At 32.2% G+C, this 22,017-nt stretch overlaps 3 protein-coding genes across 3 annotated transcripts; 1 reads left to right on the forward strand and 2 right to left on the reverse strand.

The window, feature by feature from the left end:
- Nucleotides 1-377: 377 nt before the first annotated feature.
- Nucleotides 378-2,592, reverse strand: LOC130644620 (fibroblast growth factor 1-like). The gene is made up of 3 exons (XM_057450295.1): nt 2,316-2,592; nt 1,801-1,904; nt 378-1,444 (listed from the first exon to the last, which is right to left on the reverse strand). The coding sequence occupies exons 1-3, from the start codon at nt 2,338-2,340 to the stop codon at nt 1,235-1,237; spliced, it is 339 nt and encodes a 112-aa protein (XP_057306278.1). The 5' UTR covers nt 2,341-2,592; the 3' UTR covers nt 378-1,234.
- Nucleotides 2,593-5,804: 3,212 nt separating this feature from the next.
- LOC130644621 (popeye domain-containing protein 3-like) lies at nt 5,805-9,933 on the reverse strand. The gene is made up of 4 exons (XM_057450296.1): nt 9,318-9,933; nt 8,752-8,854; nt 8,063-8,285; nt 5,805-7,650 (listed from the first exon to the last, which is right to left on the reverse strand). The coding sequence occupies exons 1-4, from the start codon at nt 9,791-9,793 to the stop codon at nt 7,418-7,420; spliced, it is 1,035 nt and encodes a 344-aa protein (XP_057306279.1). The 5' UTR covers nt 9,794-9,933; the 3' UTR covers nt 5,805-7,417.
- A 4,694-nt stretch (nt 9,934-14,627) lies between these two features.
- LOC130644624 (rab-like protein 3) lies at nt 14,628-22,017 on the forward strand. Its single transcript, XM_057450299.1, has 10 exons — nt 14,628-14,750; nt 18,073-18,164; nt 18,450-18,567; nt 19,259-19,357; nt 19,429-19,453; nt 19,969-20,041; nt 20,115-20,198; nt 21,039-21,110; nt 21,356-21,400; nt 21,784-22,017. The coding sequence occupies exons 1-10, from the start codon at nt 14,702-14,704 to the stop codon at nt 21,820-21,822; spliced, it is 696 nt and encodes a 231-aa protein (XP_057306282.1). The 5' UTR covers nt 14,628-14,701; the 3' UTR covers nt 21,823-22,017.

Genomic DNA, 22,017 nt, shown 5'->3' on the forward strand with positions numbered 1-22,017 from the left:
CCCTGCTATAGTTTGGCTTGTTTATCCCTTCTATAGTTTGGCTTGTTTATCCCTGCTATAGTTTAGTAACAATCTTTTGCAACGCTGATTAGAGGTTACATGAACCAACATCGCTACCTGGACCCTTTGCTTTTATGATGGACAGGCGATCCCAGATAACACGAGACAAGAGCAAGAGATCCTTGATACGAGGATGCAAACGAAGATATCATATATTTGATAGCTTTTTTAACCACCGCAAAATTTTGTAGAGAATGTAACTCTATTTCATCGCAGTCACTTGTGAAGTAAAAAAATTCTTTTTTCTGCGTTCGAATTTTTTCTTTTTTCTCATCAAAACAGGAAAATTTAAGAAGCGCCCATGTATTATATCTTTTGCTCTGAAAGAAATGGACATGCAAATAATATGATACACATCCAAAACAGTCGTTCGAACAAGAAGGACAACATAAATATTATTCTGATATATAAACTACTGGACAAATATACAAACATTACACAGAAAATAAATAGTCGATATATGTATATACTCTCTTGCTAAAAATTTTATGATTTATAATTTAACAAAAAAACACAGATGATTTATACAACCAAAAGAAAAATGTATGAATAATTTAAGAGGTACACGCTTTTGCATATAACCAACCAAAGTTTGAAATTTTATCGGTTTCCAGTAAGTTTAAAACTGGATACCAGGAAGTGTTGCGATAACGTGCTAAAGTAGCGTCTCTATAACAACAGTTGTATACGTGTTCAAAATGGCTGCGCGCAGCATTATTCCAGGTCCCCCGCAGATTAAATATTTTATGTTTCCACGGCTCAACAAGTAGTATAAGATAAAGCTTAAACTTTATTATAAAAAGTTTCTTCAGCTACATTTTAAGGTTTTTAACGTAGTGTTGCTAAGGAGCTCACAAATCAAGAAGTTTGTGCTAAACTTTAATTCCACTTTAGGAAAGGAGAAAAAAAAATTGATATATAAATGCCTCTGGAAAAGAGAAAGTTTGTTCAACCAATCCATCAACTAATCAGTCAACTTTCAGAAATTGAGAATAAAAATTGCTTTTTGTGATTTTGACGTTTGGGACAAGAAGAAATGCTAAAAATTGAATGCTGGGTCGAATTTTAGCATAGAATTTTTGATTTGTAAGTCATCTCTAAAGTGTTATTTGCACAGAAAAGCGTGTACCAGTGAAGAGTACTATAACCACTGTGCCTTTTTATCAAATCAATTTCAAGTGCATGTTTTATTTTGTACAAAATAAAAAAATTGAGAAGATTTCTGTCCGGCTTCAGTGTTTTTAGCAAGCCTTAATCTTCCATTTCTTTTGACGCTAATAAACATGTCGTTGATTTCGTTGATGAAGTATTTTTCAGAAGCGAACGTGATGAATTTGTTTTCTTCATGATGTTGCAGGAATAAGCTGTCAGCATTTTTCTTCTTCTAAATAGATGGTCGAAATAATACAAATGTATAGTCAAAAGCAAAATAAAAGATGTATACTGTCAAAATAATTTTGTTTAAGAAAATTTGTGGGTTTCCAGTCGGTATGTTGTTTACGTGAAATTTTACACTAGCAGTGGAATTTTGACTTTTCAAAGTCGAAGTGAGTTACACTTCAGGGATATAATGTAACTTTTCAAAGCTTCCCAACGGAGACTAATGCGACTTCATCTGACTTCAAGCAAAGAGAAACTCTCGCGTAAACGCCGCCTTCGAACTCTCCACCAATATTTTTAAAATGCCTCATTTTGAAAATTTCACAAAAACATATTAATGAAAAACTCTTCATTACTTACTGTCAACTTGACATGTCCTTTCTTTGTCATTTTAACATACATATTGGATTTGATATTTTTCAATCGGATAATACTTGTTCCGTATGTTTCAATACGAAATATACCTAAAATAATGTTAAAAAAATTAATTCTCTAGTTCCTATACACATATAAGAAATGTGACATTGTCGCTAAAAAAGAATTGTTATTTAACTTTAGTTATATATAGAAGTGATTAGAATCACAAGATGTATAATCGGAAATAATGTCTGATTGTGCTAAATAAAGATATTGTTTTTGGCAGTGATCGGAACTGATAAAATCTAGACAATTACAGCTTGTTCCAGGCGCCGTCTATGATCTCAAAAAAAGCAAAAAAAGACACTGGAGACGAGGTCAATATGGATGAGACTTTTAAATGGAGGTTCACTCTAAGAATGGAATAATAGAATGAAAACTTCGAAAAATCTAGCGAAATAATTATTCAACCTGGTGAAGAAATAACACGCACGAGGAGTTGCTAAAAATATGTTTACCTTCTCCTTCCTTCATTTCTGTCATATTAACTCCAACTAGTTGTCCATTTTTCACAGCCAAATACAATCCAGATCTACAGTACAACAAAACAACCGCGCAATTCGAATATTTCTCTTGGTTATATCCACTTGAAATTAATTTCTCTTTGATTGGCGTGGATTTCTTCAACGAACGCGCTTTGTTCTCTTTTCCCCGCGCTTTACGAAAGTCTCGTAATGTTTGTATTTTTAAACGTAAGGGACCATTGATGACTGGTGAAACGAGACAAATCTATAAAATAAATAAATGAAAAAAGTAAAAAATAAGTGAATCCATTTAACACAAGTTCATGGAGTTTAACAATTTTATTCTGACATTTATAAACAATAATTTTTCTTTTAATTTATTTCTCAGATATCGATATCGAAAAGATAAGGGCTATTTTACATTGAGTAACCATGAATAATATATGTAAATCGACCAATCATTTCAAAGAATGTGTAGACTTGCTAAAAAGGTACAAAGATAGATATCGTTATTTATTATTTTATTAATATATATATCTTTAAATTTTATTATAACTCATACTTGTTACAGCTAAAATAATAAAATCAAATCCTTCATCTTTCCTGCATTCTTCTTAACAGATTTTAAAACTAGGTCTCTTAAACCTGGAGAATAATTTTCTTCTTATGAGAAAACAACTTCTTTCAGTCTTTTTTTTTTCTTTTCTCTTTTTCTTGTTTTTCGTAAAGCAAAATTTAAATAAGTCACAAAACTAGCCTTGAAAAGATATGTTATATAATACAATATAAATCACACGACATCATTTCGAAAATTTGATTTTATTAAAATTATTTGCATATTATTTTTATCAGAAATTATTTTTATGGATTGACCATTGCCGAGATTGAGCAACGCCCTGGTGGTGTAGCTAAGGAATACTGTCACTCAAGTCGCGATTAGAAGTCAGCCATATTTGACGTCTATTGATACCTATTAAAACCTGTCGATACCTATCGATACTTGTCGGTACCTGCCAATACATACCAGTAGCTACCGATACATATCGATTTATGCGATACATACTTATAACGGATACTCAGATTATAACAACAAACTTACGAAAATTGTAGCTGTAAAAAATCGCATGGTGTACATGTTGTTGCCCTGATTTGTATATCTCAATTGAAGGTTGGCTATGGGAAATCTTTGTTTTATGTATTGATCGAAAAGGGCGGAAGTAAAAACACGAAATATGTCAGACAAATATGTCGAGCTACGGAAAAATACATTCACATAACTTGGGATAAAAAAAACTATTTTTTTTAAACTTTAATAAAAGAATAAACGTGATTCCGATCGGTCATTTTCTTGTTAATTGCAAATAATCCTTACTTTGTCAAAGCATTCATCTGCAACATCCATGTCTTTCATCATTATAAGAAAGCAGAGGAACTTTCATCATATGAGGTATTTCCTATTTAACTTCTCAATTATTTCTATCTTAATTATATGTGCAAAAAATAATATTATTTCCGAATATTTAGAAGTAATTCACACGAAGCTTTTATGAGCTCTCATACCAAGAATATATGGTGTAGTGTGTAGCTTACTTTAATTGGTATCTTGCTCTATTTAAGTATGTTTACATTAAAAAACTAACTAACTAGAATATAACGGGCTAGCAATGATGGGTTTTTCTCTTATTTATTTCACTTGACTTAAAATCAAAACAGGAAATTGGTAAACACAAGTTTTCGTTTTGTACGTGACGTGGAAAACTGGAAATCAAATATGCTATGCTTTAGAGCGGGACTATTTATCTCCATTAAGTACAGCATACAGCATACCTATTTTGATTACCAGAGCTGCTTTGTGAATGTTTAAACTTATGACAATTGAACAGTCTCTGACCTCTGTAGCACGTCACAAATGCGTAACATTTAGCCTTATAAAGAAGAACAACAACTTCCGGTCCCCAAAAGTGCTTCTGTAATATCCAAAAATAGAAAGGATTATGATTTGAAAGTATTTTCCCAACCTGCACAGTAAATACGGAAAATATTTTCCGTCCAGTTTCTCTCCCCTCCCCTTTCACGTCAAGGAGATACGTAAATAAAAATGCTCAATCTGTATGATTTATATACTGCAATAGTTCTCATATTTTTAACGTATGTCATCCGATTTGTGCCCACGTCTTTATTCTATTTCTAGATGTATCCATGACAACGTAATCTGGTTACGTCCACAACAAAGCCGCATGGTGTTGCGTTAACCTTCACAGATGCATTTTTTCTCTCAATGATGACTCAGTGCGCTCATTTTATTTTGTGTTTTTTATTACTAGCTTACTTAGTAACTCAAGGTATTTATGTTAACAACGGATCCGTAAGAAGCTTTATATTGAATCTTCATTCTTATTTTAACTTCAGTATCTGTTGACTCGGCTCAACACAATAGCTGCTCAAAAATTATTTTTGTTTCACGTTTTAGGCTAGAAGCTATCAAACAACAATAAATTGGAGAAACATTGATACTTTAAGGTGGTATAATTTTTGTTCCTTGTGGCGTTAAAATTCTCAAGTTAAAAACCACGAAACGTTTTCCTGTCGTCTTAAGCTTCCGCGAGGTAAACTTACAAAATGAAGATCTTAACACCGAGTATTTTAGCTACAATGATCTTTCCAAAACCACACAATCTTGAATGTGTGAATGCTTGCAATTTCATGATTTCTAACTGACCTTTTGCCGGCCAAATACCTGAAGAAGGGAAAGGAAGCCGTGAAAAGAGATTGAAACTTTAAAGAATAACGCAATAACTTAGAATTGAATCCAAATAATAACCCGTTGTACAATAGCGTGCCATATGGTCAAAAGATACAATCCTTACGAAAATAGCGTTAAATTTGTTGTAAACAGGATAAGATTCCCGTTATGTCATCACAGGTTGATATATGTACATTAACAACGTCAGTTTAAGTGCCGGTGTCAATCCGACGTATTTTATAATATTTGATACAATTTTAATAGACCCGCCAACTTTTTTCCGTCCTGTGAACGGACCCACAGCAATTAAGACCTACAGGGCGCAAATAAGAATAGAATCTATTTCTGATCACACCGAAGAAATAAAATCGTTAATTAGTCATGCTGTTAAATATAAAAAGAACTTGGAACGACTTTTTGGCAGTTAGTTTACTAGGTTTTTAAAAAAAATGTAATAAATAATACGCGCGTGTATTTGAATGCGCGTATCTTTTTCTTTCAAAGTTTACATTAAGTAATAAAAATAATCACAGTATGGATTCATCAATACTCCAAACAGTCAGAAGACAACACCAATGAAACCCCAATCTTCCGTTGAAGAGGTGAGGGTGGTAAATCACCCTGTTAGCAAATAAATAATGTAGCTAACGTAATGTAAGGCAATAATATAGGCAGCAAACTACTATCATTATCAAACTTTCATGCAAATCCCTTATAAATCCAGTGAAGTTGAAACAACGTGCGAAAGTTATAACACGAGTTATAACTTGAAAATTATTTAAATTCTAATATAAGTCGAGGTGGCACGCCACCGCAGGTAGCTCACACAAGTCCATAACTGTGAGCTTCCCTTATTATTGAATGTGAACCCGTTGGTCCTATGTTCTCCAATTCTATCTTCTCTGCTTTCTTTCCACATTGATTTGTTGTCCTTAAGAGATTTTCGCTATCAGCAAACCTCGGTATAGACGATGATCCAATACTTTTCAAAGTCTTTTCCACGTAGACTTTTTAGTATAACAGTAAGTAAGTTATCGACGCCGCAAACAAACAAGACAGCATTACGATTTTTTATCAAGGAGTAAGATGATCTCCTCAAATAATAAAATGATCGCCTTGTTTCAAGTCAAAAGAAATCAGTGAATTTTTACAATATCTTTACTGAAAAACCCAGATAATAAAAAATTGCATGATTTTAAATTTCACCTCGAAAATTAACTTGTAGAGCTCTTCATAGAAAATACTGTCCATTTCACTGCATGTTCGTTCTGTTTCCACCGAATCACGATAAACTAAAAGTTCGTGCAAATCGTAAAAAAACGAATGTGGCAGCCATTATGATTTTCGCGACATCTGCATTAGTTGCGAAAAAACTGTCACAAGATCCCCACTCAAATTGCAAATAATATTTTAAGGATTTAGAAGAATTGACGTTCCTTTTTGCTGTTTTAAAGATTTTTATGATTAGCGGGGAAACCCTTACCCTGTCAGTCTTTTCAACACTGCTCATAATTTGTGTTAATTTTTAGAGCACGCCGAAATTAGGGCAAAAAACAAATTGGATTAATCAGATTTTATTTCCACATTTACTGTTGCAGATTATAAATACTTTTGAATTATATTCCACATATGAAAATTAATTAAAAAAAATAAGTTCGACAAATGGATGTTTGAGAGTTTTCACAAAACAACAGAAAATTTTAGGACTTTTTTAGGATTATTTAGGAATATATTATCGTATTTAGGACTTTTGTGACCCTGTACCTGTTTAACTAGTAGGGGTACAATAAGCCGTGATAACATAATGTTTACCGCTATACTTTTCACATAAATAAACCTTCTCCACATAAATAAACATTCGTAACATATAAATAAATAAAAAATTTAATAACAAGGAGATTGCAATATGATATAAGAATTAAAAAAAAATCTAAAAGTTAAAAATATCTCCATTTAACATTTTTATATTTATAGAATATTTAACTGTTTTTTGTTTTGATTTTAAATACATTCATTGAACTGACTCCATTTCGAATACCCTTCATCTCAAACACTCTCTATCTCGACCACGCACATTGGTCCCTTTGTATCACTTTAATCTTTATTTTTTTTTTAATCTTTTCTCAGTTCTCTGCATGTTCGAGATAAAGACAGTGTACCATAATAATGACAATATCTATTACGTTCTGTTATTATCGATTATAACAGTCAAAAAGAAATCATGCATTTTAACATAGATCCTGCTTTTTTTATTTATTAGTAGTTTTACGTCATCCTCTTACCAAATAGAGAATCCTGTAAATTTACCTTCCTATCACAAGAAAAAAGGGCCTGTGAACGAGGTGGTTGTTATTTAAAGGTTAGTTACCCTTTGTACTAAATGTTCACATTCTGAATTTCTATGCGTATCTATTAGTTCGTTACCATTCTCCTCGTATTCCACTTGACCCTCCTCAAGAATGGAACCGTTAGTAGCAATTAAATTGAGTTCAAGATTAGTGTGATGCCGATCCAGGCTACCTTGCACGTTATCCAAATCGTCTCGCGGTGATGTAAACGAGGATCTGCATAATTCCATTAAGTTGGCTAAAAATAAAAATTCAGTTCCATATTTCCATGTAACGGCGCACACGCAATGCATTTTAGTTGTCATAGTTACAACAAAAGCTAAGCAATAGCTTGATAAAGAAAAAGAGTCGCTTAACAGTTAATAAAAATTTCTGCCATTTTTACATTTTTGTAGTGGTGATACCAAAATAACAACGCATAGCGCGTAAGATGGGAAAGGGAGGATTACTCGCATCAAAAGCAGTTATAAAAATCGTAAAAGTTTGTTCCTTGGATATCGTTTGGTAATCTTAAAAAAAAAACCTGCAAACTTCTCATTCTATCTGTTCTTCGACAACTTTCAGCTATGCAAGGTAATCTATTGTATGTAGCGTCTGTCCAAGCTGTGAAAACATTCGTTTAGAGACCTCCAAATGAAAACAAAACTCACCTGCGGAATACGCTAGTAAAGGAGCTTGATGAAGCAAGTTTGAGACAATCTGGTTATCGCTAGCAAGAAAACTTTGATGAAGAGAAAATAATTTTTTACAAATATCTTTCCCAATCAACGAATCAAAAACATTTTTTAACATGCTATCCTTTTTAAATAATTTCATCAACTCATCTCTTCTCCACACGTAAACGTGACACAATGTTCGAGCTAAGATGGAGACCTACAAATAAAAATACAGATAATTTTAACAGAAAACCAGAAAAATACACCATAGTAGCCACACCATCACGCCACAAATAGACTTCTTAGAGTTTTAAGCAAAGTCGTAGCCTGTTATGAAGGTATAGTCAGATTAAGCGCTGAAACATGCTTTTAAAATATGGTATGAAACTTGCTTTCTTCATCTGCGCACGACATTGAAGTTGAATAGTTTCATTGATATTTAAATTATACAGGTATTGAAATTCAAATTTAAGCATGGTTTCGAATTTGCGCACTCGTGATGAACGAAATACTATACCATCGAACCCATACTCTTAATTGACCCCCTTATTTTTTTCATAAAGTATAAATATGTCAACTCCTTCTTTAAGACACCCTCTCCGCGCCTATTTAGGGCCTAAGCGGAATGCGAAACGAACATTTTTCGTTTAGTTTAAATAATACATAAATAACATTTTAAAGACCTGGTATGTAGTCGAGCGATCAGTTGAAATCCATTCTGGTGAATCCAGAAATTCCAATTGATCAATATGACCGATGACTGATTTTTCCAGCTGCACTGTGAAACTAAAGTGTGAAACCAAAGTGTGAATTCGGTGTGAATTTTTGTAAACAAAATAATTAGTAAGAACATGCTAAACCCAATATATAATTCCGTAGTAACCTAACTATGCAGAATTCACTTTGTATAGATAGCTTGTCAATGTTAACGAAATTTTACAAAAATCTACATGCGCGCGCATTCTTGTGGATAAAAAAGCAGAACTATAAAAGGGGCTATTTTTAAAATTCATACATATTTTTCGGAAGGACTAGATTCAAATTGAGATTAATATTTTTAACTATTTTTCTATTCCCTTTTTTAAAAAAATATTTTAACTATTCTAAGCGAATATTTCGATTTTATTTGACTTCTATGGTCTGTTGTTTATTTTTTCTTCCTGCTGAAATGAGTGCATTAAAAGAGAACTTCGAACAGAAAGTGATTTACACATGGGGATAAATATTCTAACCAAATTCTCTTACTGACCTGCCACTAGTAACAATTCCTATATGACTTGCTTCAGTGACGCCTCGTTTAGCATAATATTCTTGTGGCTTCAAAGTACGACGTTTAGAAAGAGATACCAATCGACCATACTGAAATCGTTTTACACCAAGTGGCTCGAATATTTTCGTGTACAACAGTTCATGCTCGGCTACGAATTTCACTGGTCTTGTTTTAACAAGTAAATAAATCAAATGCAATGCATTTCCAATAGCAAAAGCGATATTCCACAGTAAACAATCAAGTGCGCAAATAATGGCACCGCCCCAAATACCAAAACACAATCCGGCCATCATTAAAGCAAATCGAAGCTGCATTAAACCAGCTAAGCTGTTAGGTTTAACAAAATATGTCAACACAAGAAATAAGTTAGCTAACTGAAATAAAAATTGATTCGCTGGTAGCCAATCACATTTTGTATTGAAGTCAACGGAAAGGAGGTCGTTAAAGTAACTCATTTCCTTTGGAGAATAGATGAGGAACAACAACAACAACAACAACAACAATAACAACAACAACTAGATGACGTTTCTGCTGATACACATTATTTTCCATTCATTACAAATGTTTTTGTCTAAAAACAAAAAGAATATAAAAGAGATTGAAATTCTAATTTAATGTACCAATTAAATGACAAAAATTGAGTTTCAATAATTTATCAGAAAAAGATTACGTGCACGGGACTTATTCAGTCAGAACAACAGAAAGACATGATGACTAACTAAAAGATTTCAGTATAACTTTCATTGGATTTGACACAAGACAATCATTTCATGTCTCAAATTATGACTGACAACAGTAATCTTTGATTACATCAGCATTTTCTATTTAAATCCAGTTTTTCAAGATTTATAAGTTAAAAAAATTCAAAGGCTAAGACTATCTATTGCCTTCGTCCAACAACTTAATGGGGCGCCAATAAGCATAAAATCTAAAGACATACGTGCCAAATTTGCATAAAATTACCGAAGAACTAATAAAATAAACGTTAAGCATAAATTGGAATAATTTCAAAAAATTTAAGACGTGCATATAAACAGAAGTTAAACAACTTCAGTATAAAAACTACTAATACATACATTCAAAAAATATGAAAAAATGCCTAATGACGGGTGAAAATTTGGTATTTTGTAGTCACTAAAACATCGAAAATTGCCTTTCTACTACTTTCTGACGTCATTCTATAACCACACTATATCCATAGTAATACTCAGGTTTACTCTAAGAAATTTGTTGGTGTCTTACCTTTCGTATGGGAGAAATTTAATTTTAATATCGTCAAAAAAAGCTCAGTAAACTAAGCTAGACAAAATACCAAATCTGGAAAAAAAAACTGGGTTCTTAAAGCTACCAGATTAAGCATTTTTAGAATTAAAAAACATCACTAAGTATTCTTGTTTGTTACAAAATCTGAACCTGAAATGCAAGAGTAATAGCGTTTTTGTTCAATGTTATTAGACTGAGACCACTGCTTTTTACATTTAAGTTTTGGCCAAATAAAATGGAAAGGGGTTGTAACAACTAATATAGTCTCTTACATTGGTAACTGTGGACTGACTGAATCCAAAAATGGTCAAATTACCTAAAGCTGGGCCAACCAACCTGTTTCACAACCAAAGGGGTTAATGATGCTCGATTCTCCAGAGAAGGTGTGTGATAGCATTGGCATACGTCAAGACACAAAAAATGATTTCGATAACACTATTGACTGCACCTACAGATTTTTAAACTTCGTGGGTTAAAAGTTGATCAATGCACCATGCTCAAAAGCCTAAAACCCTTAAGGTGTGACACACATGAATCAATACGTTCTTGAAAAAGCCTAATGTTATCCCTTTAATTGTTCCTCAAAAGCAAACAACATTGTTTTGGTCAAAGTTTGAAGCTCTATACAGTAAAGACAATAGTTAACCAAATTAAACATCCAATAAGATAAGATATCCAGTATGACGGAATCAGTAAATCAGACATTCTGTAAATCTATTGTAAAATTGTATATACATAAAAAAATAAAACAATCATCAATATCAGTGAGCTGCATCTTTACAACATCTTGCCTGCACTTGAAACTAACAACTGTGTTTGTGTAATAATAAAGTTCTAATTTTATAAAAAAAGTCGGTGATCAAGGTTGGATGATGGGTTTTCCACATTTTTCTGATCCTGCAGATTAGAATTATCATATTTTCTATTGATTTTATTATTCAATGCAGCTGATATAGTCAATCTGATTGGTCATACATTGTGACTGACATTTCTATTTTCAAGGTCAGTATTATGCTGGCTCAATATAATAATAATATACAATACTATCTAACTACTCCAATTACAGTAGTTAGATAGAACGTTACTTTAAAAAGAAAGCATTAAATATATAACTTATTTTGCTTCGTTTTGTAAATATTATTATTGTTTGATATTCTTTAAACTGACTGGCATACTTGTACTATATAAACTTGAAAAAGAATTTCACACAATGAATTTTTACACAAATGATCATAAATACCTCTCATATTGATTGCTCTTGCAAATTCATATTTTTCCAAACTGAACAAACAGTGGATAAGCTTGTGAAACTTAGGTAAAAACAATGGAAAAATCTGTCATTTGATTTTTGATAATCTCAGCAATTATCAATTGGCATAAATTATTTTTCAGAAATTTGTTTACTCATTGTTTCTAATCTGCAGAGCTGGAAACTCTGTGTTTTCAACAAGAGGTTACAAAGAAATTCTGGTTTAAAGGATTTTAATGATGTCATTAAGCTGTCAATCTACAGAGCTCAATTCTCTCGGAAAGCTGTTTCAAATAAAATTCCCAAGCATACACTTTAATTAAAATTTAAATTTAAGAATACGTTTTTGCTGATGTTTTTTTCTTCTTCACATGAATCTTCACTCATTTCAAAGATTGTTTCTACTTGAGTCTATTTTTTTTAATTTTAAATACATTATATGAGCATTTCAAACATTTACAACTGTTTATTACCTTTACCTTGGGGTATTGGTAATCTTCGAGTAGTGAGTTCCATGAGTTGCTAGTTATAAGTTGTTGAGTTAGTAAGTTGTCTCATTTTACAGTAAACGATTTTCGCAAAAAACTTTGCTTGTCATGGATAAGTGCGCATAGCCTCCACCACTAGTGTTTCTTTATAAACAATTAAATATTGAAATTTAGTCAGACATGTAGCTAACAAAACAGAACAGAACTGAATAAAATAAAATTTTTGATTTTTAGGATAAGAGTTTTCAAATTGGTTGAAAACTCTTATCTTTTTTGGTAATCGCAATAATGCATGATTCAGAAGGGAACAAAGTTCAAAATTTAAATTCTATATAAATCATGCTCCAGTGAGTGTGACCACAAAATCAAAATTTTACCCCCTGGGAAATTATTAGAAAACTTGAATACCATTTTTTTATCTGTTTTAAATTCGCAATTGGATTGGTGCATGTCAATCGTATGATGCACTTTTCTATGCTTAAAATCAAAGAGGGATTGTAGCCATATTGAATTTTCAAGAAGACGTGTTTTTGTGCTAATTTTATGTAAATAAGTTTTATTGTTAATTTTGTTAAGCTGAGATTTTTTAGAAAAGTTCACAAAAATACCTTTATTGTTTCAGGTCAGCAAAAAATAATCTGGTACCGTAAAAAATGCAACTCACTGGCCTTGGAACTTACAACTCACGACTAGAAGATTTCCCATACCCCTTTACCTCGTGCAGTTGATTGTTGACAAAGTTTAAAAACTTATTTTTTCAGTGACATTTCAACTTACATCTCATGTAAATTCTCCACAAAGTCCGAAATTAAAAAAAAACTAAAGGCACGGTTCCTAAATGTATAGATACAAGTTTAGCCAAAAACCAAATTTTTTTGCAGACTTTTTAATGCTTCTTTAGATTAAAAAAAAAATTCATTGAAACATTAATAAGAAGTTTTTCTTTAAAGCGTTACCACCAAACCAAATATACTAGCAGTAATAGAAATTAAACTTCAGAAGATCTATATGCTATACTTGATACCATACAATTGATTTTCTCTAGTATTTAACAGAATAAAGACCACCCTTTAGTAATTTACACATTATAAACTATTCCAAGCCATCGTAATCAATACAATACTAAAAAATAGGACTTGTCATAATTTAGTTTTTCAGCCTTTCATAGGTTTTTCTGGCACCCTTTTTTTATTCCAGGCCTCAGACTGCAATGCTATTTTTAACAATACTATTGATGCTAATTTTGGGAGTTATTGTTTAAACAGCTGATAAACAAAAAAGAGATGACATTATTTATTTCTTGGCCTAAAAGTTAAATGTTGAATACAGTGGCTTAACTAATTATATTGAATTTAATTGAATTTTACTTCAGTGATATAGATACAGATAATATATAATTACAGTTTTTAAATATGGAGATCGTCAAATAGCTGCATTAGCTAATCGGGTGAGACCACCAGTGAGAAAAAACCTACATACAAAAAGTGATATAAATATATATAGATATAGATATTAACTTAGATTAGTTTAAACTGAAAGTCACAAACACAGTTATCATATTATTATAATCAATATCTAGGTACGATGCATGAAAATTTGGATAAAAATTATTAATAAATTTAATGCCAATATGTGCTTTTACCCCCATTTCCAGGGATGGTAAAAACTTTATCCACACACACACATAAGAGCCTTTTGTATTTCAGGACACATTTTATTTGGTTGATTTAATTTAATTCAATATAAAAATAGAGTATGTCTTCTTTTAACATGATTATACATCATATAATGTATTCCTACAAGATCTTCTTTATATTCTCATGCAGTACAATTAATATATATATAAAATAAGATTGTGTAAGGGTACCAGTCCTATTCTAATTTCTTACCTTTGCTAGGTTTCACATAATAAGTCAATACACAAGCAATATATTTTTTACACAAAAATGTGAAAGAGCAATGCTTTTTATTCAAAACTGTTTCCACACAAGAAAGATTTTTTTCATGCTCCTGTGTTGTAACACCTTAGAAGAGAAAATTGTTAGCCAGCTATAGAGTTAGCTACATATCTTAATTACATTCACCACATTGTTAGTTAATGAGAGCCTACTAAAAGTGCAAAAGGTTAAATTATAAAGTTAGCTAAAACAAAAAGACTAATTGGTTTTCTATTTTTGCTTCATTTTTTATTAGTCTCCACAGTATCCCATTCTGCCCCAAGATCCGGTAAAAACTTTCTTCAACACTTGTTTTTTGTTGCATCAAGCAATTTTGTTACTTGAACAGCTGCCATCTTTGGTTTGAAAGCAGATGTAAACAAATGTAAATGGTAACGCATTTCTCGGAATTACAGAAAAATAAATATGGCTGCTCATATGGATAGGATAAAACTACTGGTTGTTGGCGATCCAGGTACTTGGTTTTCATTTTTTGCAACCTGCTGTTCATCGAAAAGTTTCGAAATAATTCAGAACGCTGATAATTTTTTCTGTCTTTACATTACCTTTTTGTAGCTAATGATAACACTTTACATCTAAATTTTTATTATTTTTGTTGCTAGTATTGTTAGTGTTGACCAAGACAAGAACATATATAGCTATAGCTATAGTTATTAGAAAGTACACCCACTGACCATACTTGCAGTCTCATTCCTATAGCTAAAGGAAAGTTTTGACTAGAGCCCAGGTGGTAAAGGAAAGACAACCAAAGTAAAGATGGCAGCTGACTCACAACATAACAAATGCCATGTTTGCAGAACAGGGTGCACTGAGGTGTATAATATAAACTCTTTATACAATTCATTTATGCCAAATATATTCTCCAACAATCTCTCCAACTTTTTGAAGATTCGCATTAACTTCAACAACTAAATAAATAATATATACTGTGTCAACACCAAAAGTTACATTTTGATTCGACTCCCAATTGAATCCAATCATGCCTGCATTAGCACCCAATCAAGCGTGGATATTTGTAATTTAATTTCACCAATCGGTTTCTATTAACACAAGAAGGATCAACAACCATTTCAATTTATCAATTTATGATGATACACACTTTAATATGTTTCATCGATATACTGACTTGAATATAGTTCAACAATGTTCAATTTCAATATTTTCTTTCCAGCAGTCATTTTAACTATGTGTAGCTTACTATAGTGCCAGGAAAATTCCTGTGCGTAATAACGGGTGACCCGAGCTTGAGATTCCTCTGAAAGAGTGGCACTCATGGTTGAAATTCGTCTACTAAGTTAGATTCACTAGAGAGTTTACTAACCGTCTCTAACTTTTTCGACAGAGCCCTCCAACTTACAGATTTTAATTTAACGTTTAATTTTCTCAGAAGAAATGTCTTGTTAGTTTATTTTTACTTGAATATATTATGAGTTTTGTGTAGTTACTTCACTGTTTATTAGTTGCTAGGACTTTTGCTTGTTTGTGTGCTTAAAACAATAAGAATACAAAGCTTTACACAGCTTTTTCTGCAACTTAGTTGGAAATAAAATTTTCTGGGTAAGCTTGTATAGGTCCTATATGTTTACTCACAAAATTTGATTGCAAACCTACATGTAGACACCAAGTTATGGGGTCATCAGCAAAAAATTAAAAGGCCTGGGACAAGCAAACAAGTGTAATTTTGGCAAAAGAATTTATGTTACTGTGGAAAGTTTATCATTTCTTGAACATGATAGTTTAGTAGGCCTTTAGTAAGCCTACTAAACTATCATGTTCAAGAAATGATAAACTTTCCACAGTAACATGAATACTGAACAGACAAAGCGAAATAATATCTTCAATAAAAGAATTTATGTTAATTAACTCACCTTTATAATATCTATGCATTGATAACAGTGTAATGCACATCCATTAACAGGTTTTAGGTTTAAAACGAATGTCCCACAGAGTGTGTAAGTTTTTCGTTCTTACCCTATTGTCATATAAGCTATGCAACAACTTTTTTTCAGGAAAATATATTTTCCTTATCAAAATATTATAAAATAATATCAAACCGATTAGTCCCTGCAGTCATTTTGTGTCAGCAGTATGAAAAAAACTATGCTTTTTAAACAAGTAAAAGGCCTACAATTTCAGTAAAAATTAAAATAATGACTTGAAACTTAGTATATATTATGTGTTTTTAGACCAGTTTGATGAAATAAAGCCAAGATTTTTTTGCTGCTATCATAGTTTCTGAGTTCCTGAATTTAGCTATTCTCAGCCAATAAACTGTGTTTGACAATAAATTTATGCTGATAACATAAAAAATGATTCTCAGGATTAAAATAAGTCAGACAGATAAAATGTGTTCTAGGTTTAAGAGGAAGTACCTTATCCAGTCAATAAAAAGTAAGAGTGTTCTTCTAAAGCACAGTGCCAAATATTTAATCTAAATTTTATGCCGTATAAATGCAAAGTTTATTTATATCTAAGTTATTTTTGTGTCAACTTGAATCTGTGACATGGTTACTTGCACTTATCACTCAACCTGACGATGCCACTGACAATTAATTTTTGAATACCCACAATAACTTAATCTGCAAAATGAAAAATGCTAAGCAATTGTGTTTGTTTTGTAGAAGTAACAATAGGCTTCATCATAAGTCCTGTGAATGTTGGTTTATTAAAAATATATTACACTTTTAATGCTGTATTGCTATAAGCGCTCCGCTAGATTTGTGACAATTATTCTAAGTGACCTATGTGTGACACAGTTTACCCTGTACTAAGTCTTTACCTAGACTGAGACTTCGAGTCTTCCCATTACAAGTGAATATCACTTCTTGCTATAGGTTCCCAAATTTTTTTCTTTTATAAAAGAAACCTGAAAATCTACAAACATTTATTTATGAAAAATAGGTTTCTGTTTGTTGTGACAACACATTTGACCAACACACAATGCCTTGCATACCCAACTATCTATATACTCAAGTCTTGCATGTTCACTGTTATGGAAGGTCCAAAATAGCTAGCTATATAAAATATGCCCCTGGAGTGCTGGCGCTCAAAAAATAAATATTATTCAGATATGGCCATCCCTTATCATCAGACATCAGAAAGGGGTTTCTGTTCTTTACTTCTCATTGTGGGGTGCCTTAAATTTTTGTAAATGCAATTAAAAATAAATGCTTAAAACTTTCTCTTCTTTCCTTTCTTGTTGCGCCGTAGATTAGTGGTTATAGCTTTTGTATTCTGTGCGGGAGACCGGGGTTCGATTCCTCTAGCCGGCGATTCAACATGGGTGAGTGAATGTTACCATAGTCCTGGGTTAACCCAAGCCATGTGAGGGAATCTTTCCCTTGCACTTCTAATGGCATTACTTTGCATTGTCTTCAGTTCTAAGTCATGATTTAAACTGTAAAGGTTAGTTGTGTCACATTCACAAGTTTCAGCGTGAGAAACCTGAGTAATTTTGAAAAAAATGTGGTTCCGCCTCATGATTTTCAGATTTTTGCTGTTGATATCGGCATATTATAGCCTTCAAGTGCCACCCTCCTCCCTCGTATATAATGAAAAAAATGTCTTTAATAAAAATACCATTTACTCAACAAAGTTTGAAACTTCTTTTCAAAACTCCTTAAATCTCCCCAAATATGGCTCTTAAAAAGAGTGGCAACCCTGGTATACACATTATTCCCCAAAGATTTTGAAGGAGAAAGTTTTGACAGAGAAAAAAAAAAATTTTCACCCTACAAGCTTATATTAGAATTTTGCTTTTAAAATTCATTCTTTAGGTGTTGGCAAATCAGCATTTGTAAATGGGATTGTGTCTCAAGCTCCTTCTCCCAATCCATCCTCTACAATTGGTTGCAACGTAGAAGTTCTAGTAGGTGCCTTTTTATGATTTTGAGGCTAAAAATGCATTCACATTTATTCTAAGAATCCTATTTATATTTAAGATTTTTTTTTTGCAAAGCATTAAATGTAAAATGTTTGTACCATATAAGTTGTGTTGATATTGCACGAAAAACCTACAATTCTCTGCATTTCAGTGCTATTTTACCAAATACAAATAGCATTTCCTTTATCTACTTTGCACGGCTACTTGATGTTTATTTCGTGTTTTGACTTATTTTTTTTCCTTTAAAATTTATCTTTCATATTATTTTAGGCCTTTTCATACACTGGTAGACAGGGTCATCAAAGAGATGTTTTTCTTGAATTTTGGGAAGTTGGAGGATCATCTGGACAGCGCAACAGCAGAAATATATTTTATTCTAATGCTAATGGTGAGTTTAATCAAGAATATTGTGTATTTAGTTTTGTAAGTATATAATCTAAGACTCTGAAAAATTGCCGTTTTGTTGCCTCTGCACATTTTTTTTTGTTTGACTTTGATAACATATCGCTTTGAAAACATATCGCAATTCATGCAAAATTTAAAATATTCACCATTAAATTAACGCCAAATTAAAAATGAAATTTATTATTTTTTTTAAAAGCTAAAAACAAACTTGTTCAAGTAAATGTTGAGCTCAATGCTTGTGACAAAAAAAAATAATTTTGAAGAAATGCGATAGATATTGCATTTCGCATTTTTTTTTCACCAAATATGTTTTTAAAACTATCATTTTTAACACTTGCCAAATTAAATCCATGCCGTTAGAAAGTGAAAGAAATGTAGTTTGTGAAACTGTGTCCACTTTTTCAGCGCGTGTAACGGCTTGGATTGGTCCCACTGTTAAAAATGACTTATCAAATTAAATATTTTAATAAGGAGCTAACAGAGCGTCCAGCGTAACTGCGAGGTTCTGGCAATATAGCAAATTTTTTAAATCAGTAACTTTAAATCCACGCTGATTGATAAATTTAGTTAATCACCATTTCTGCCAACGGTAAAATCTTTATGGATTGGAATCACTTCCGGTGTATTTTTCAAATATTTTTCTCAGTTTAATTTATTGTTTTGTTTTACAATAGGTCTTATATTAGTTCACGACCTTTCAAACAGAAAATCATTTTTGAATCTAACTAAATGGCTTCGCGAAGTGTTGAATTCTGGAAGACAAGAATTAACAGGTGCTTACTTGATGATTGTTTTCACCTTTATTAAGAGCACATTAGTTTTTACTTTTATTTCTTACTTATAGGTATTAGTGTAACTGGTCGAGATAAGTGAGTACATATTATTTTTAGGCAACCCCATTTTTAGAGTCAGGCCTCAGGATGGGTACTTTTTAGTCCTCTAGTGGTTTGGCTGGCTTCCTAATACCTACCTTTTTAACAGGCATTGTAAACCATAATGTAAGTGACCCTTTGGACAAATACGTTTTCATCGAGTACTGTTCAAACACTACTGCTTGCTGGGATAGGTGTGAGACCTGAAGGTTGCTAACCATTTTTTTAATTTTAATGTTAAGACCTAGAATTTTAAAGAAAACGTCTAAAAATACATGTATTCCAAAATTGATTTTATGAACAACAAACCGCTTTCATACAGATAATACGAAATTTATTTGGATTTTTTGTCTTTTAAAAATGTCAAAATTTTTGCCATTTTCAAATAAAAACACATTCAGCACCCCTTAAATGAACGCTCTCTCTTAAATGAGTTAAAGAACTTCACTGCATTATCCACAAGAAACTATTGGAGCAAACTATACATGTTGAACCAGTTATTTTTATTTCAGGAGCAGCGATGAGAGTGTTTCACACACACACAACACAGGAAGCATCCCTGTTCTTGTGCTGGGAACCAAGGAGGTAATTTTGCTACGTCCTTAAAATCTTTGTTGATGTAGAACATTGAAGTATATTTTTTTTCCTTTTTGCTCAGGATCAATCAGGAGATGTCACAAGTAACAGAAGTGCGCGCTATATTGGATTGACTGAAGAAAGTGATGTTTTCTTTTGTGATATGGTTTGTAAATATGTTTCTTATCTTTGTGTATGCCTATAATTAATATTATTATTATTATTATTGGCATTATTTACCCAGGATAGCCTGTTCAGTTTCTATTGGTATTGCTATCAACGAGGGTCCTGTGAAGGTGGTTTTAGTGCATTTAAATCTCATATTTCAGCTACGAAACTCGTGCAAGCACAGCAATCCCTTAACTAGACAACCGTCTAAGATATCAATCCTATTCCCATATGTAAAGTACTTTAAAAGAGAATAATATTAGTTGAAAAATAAGTTTTATTGCATTGTTCTGAAATATTTATATTGTGTTTAATATTACCGACAACAGTTAGAAAAGTAAACTCTCACAATGACTTGTGTAGCAGGTTCTTTGTGGTAGTGTTGGAGGGTTGCCTATTGTTAGAGAGGTGAAACATAATTCCAAAAAAAGAGTCATTAAGTAGGGGAGAGTATTTTAGCCGTGCTGTTACGCTTGTAAATTTGCGTAAGAAAGAACTCGAGTACAAAACCAATAATAAAGTGTTGTTCGTCCTTCAGAGAACTGTAAAACTTATGCCAACCAAAAAAAAGTAAGCATTTAACGAAGATGTTTGTCTCCAGGCCACGCATAAACTGTATAAGTTATAAAATATAAAACAACGCCAATATTCGCATTGTGTCGACTAATCAGGATTGGTTGGCAGGAGTGGCTTAAACGTTTTTCATATCTCCTCTTTCAGTGTCATCTTGAACGAACGTGGCTGTGCAATTATAAATATTTCTTATTATCGAAGTCACTAATAACACTTTTGGCTGAGGTTTTTTAAACTTTTCTAAATCTAAATTATTATTTATTAGAATTGTCTTCAGCAAAGTCAGCTACTTCCTACTAGCAGTAAATGGAATACGATAAATACATTTTTAGAGAAGGTAAAACATGCGTGCTTTGTCGTATTTTCTGTTTTATTATGATGCTTTTCATGGTTCCTTTAAACCCAGAGAAATTAGAAAATTTGAGATGTATCTTGCTTTCAGAATCACTTACGACGCAGTAAGGGATTCTATATGTCATATAAGTCCTTATGAATGTCACTTGTTCAAAAGTTTCTAATTAGTAACAAAGTCAAGGCAATATTTGAATTTCACTGTGGCTATTTTATGCTTTTTTTATTCAGGTAATCGAAACAAGATTTTATCCAAGCGGAAGAAACCTCACTCAGGTAATTTATTTTTTGCTGTTTTTTATCAGTTTAATCTTAATTTTTATATTTCGCTGGCAGGGGCTAATCCAGAAATTTATTTTGGGCGTAGATAGCGCCCCAGATAAAAATGTTTTGGTGCAAAAAAAATACATGGCTGTAGCATATGCATCATCTTCTTTTTTAGTAAAGAACATAGTTTCTTCATAAAAATATATCTTCTCTGTGGTTGAAGACTCTAAAAATAAGAAATAAAGCAATTCTCAAGCATTTTAAACTTGGGAGGCCAAATTAGATGTTCACAAATTCGGTATACCGATGTCTAAATTGGCCTAGATCACCCCTTGGCTGGCATGGCTTTCTTTTTTCTTAATATTTGGACCAATGTTTTGTTTACGTTTTAGGAAAGTGAGTTTTGGCGTGGACGAAAGAAAGTGTTCTGATGTCATGCATCAGCGATATGGTGGAATGTAAACAAACATGGTAGCGTACGCAAAGAAATAACAATTATCGTTGCGGCGTACCTCGGAAGTGCGGAAACTTGAAAATTCTGTTTCGTATCACGTAGTTTCGTATCACGTAGTTTGACCTTCACAAAATCTATATGATATTTTTAGAAAGATGTCATTTTTTCCACA

The sequence above is a fragment of the Hydractinia symbiolongicarpus genome, chromosome 5 (assembly GCF_029227915.1).
Source record: "Hydractinia symbiolongicarpus strain clone_291-10 chromosome 5, HSymV2.1, whole genome shotgun sequence".
In the NCBI taxonomy this organism is placed as follows: Eukaryota; Metazoa; Cnidaria; class Hydrozoa; order Anthoathecata; family Hydractiniidae; genus Hydractinia; species Hydractinia symbiolongicarpus.

Bases quoted from the DNA above. Each gene is read 5' to 3' on its own strand.
- LOC130644620 (XM_057450295.1), bottom strand. From the start codon at position 2,340: ATGACAGAAATGAAGGAAGGAGAAG. The intron at 1,905-2,315 runs GTAAACATATTT...ACATTATTTTAG, and splicing joins AGAAATGAAGGAAGGAGAAG to GTATATTTCGTATTGAAACA. The intron at 1,445-1,800 runs GTAAGTAATGAA...CCATCTATTTAG, and splicing joins AAGGACATGTCAAGTTGACA to AAGAAGAAAAATGCTGACAG.
- LOC130644624 (XM_057450299.1), top strand. From the start codon at position 14,702: ATGGCTGCTCATATGGATAGGATAAAACTACTGGTTGTTGGCGATCCA. The intron at 19,454-19,968 runs GTGAGTACATAT...TTTTTATTTCAG, and splicing joins AGTGTAACTGGTCGAGATAA to GAGCAGCGATGAGAGTGTTT. The intron at 21,401-21,783 runs GTAATTTATTTT...TTTACGTTTTAG, and splicing joins GCGGAAGAAACCTCACTCAG to GAAAGTGAGTTTTGGCGTGG.
- LOC130644621 (XM_057450296.1), bottom strand. From the start codon at position 9,793: ATGAGTTACTTTAACGACCTCCTTTCCGTTGACTTCAATACAAAATGT. The intron at 8,855-9,317 runs GTCAGTAAGAGA...TTCACACTTTAG, and splicing joins GGAATTGTTACTAGTGGCAG to TTTCACAGTGCAGCTGGAAA. The intron at 7,651-8,062 runs GTGAGTTTTGTT...TTTTATTTTTAG, and splicing joins TTTACTAGCGTATTCCGCAG to CCAACTTAATGGAATTATGC.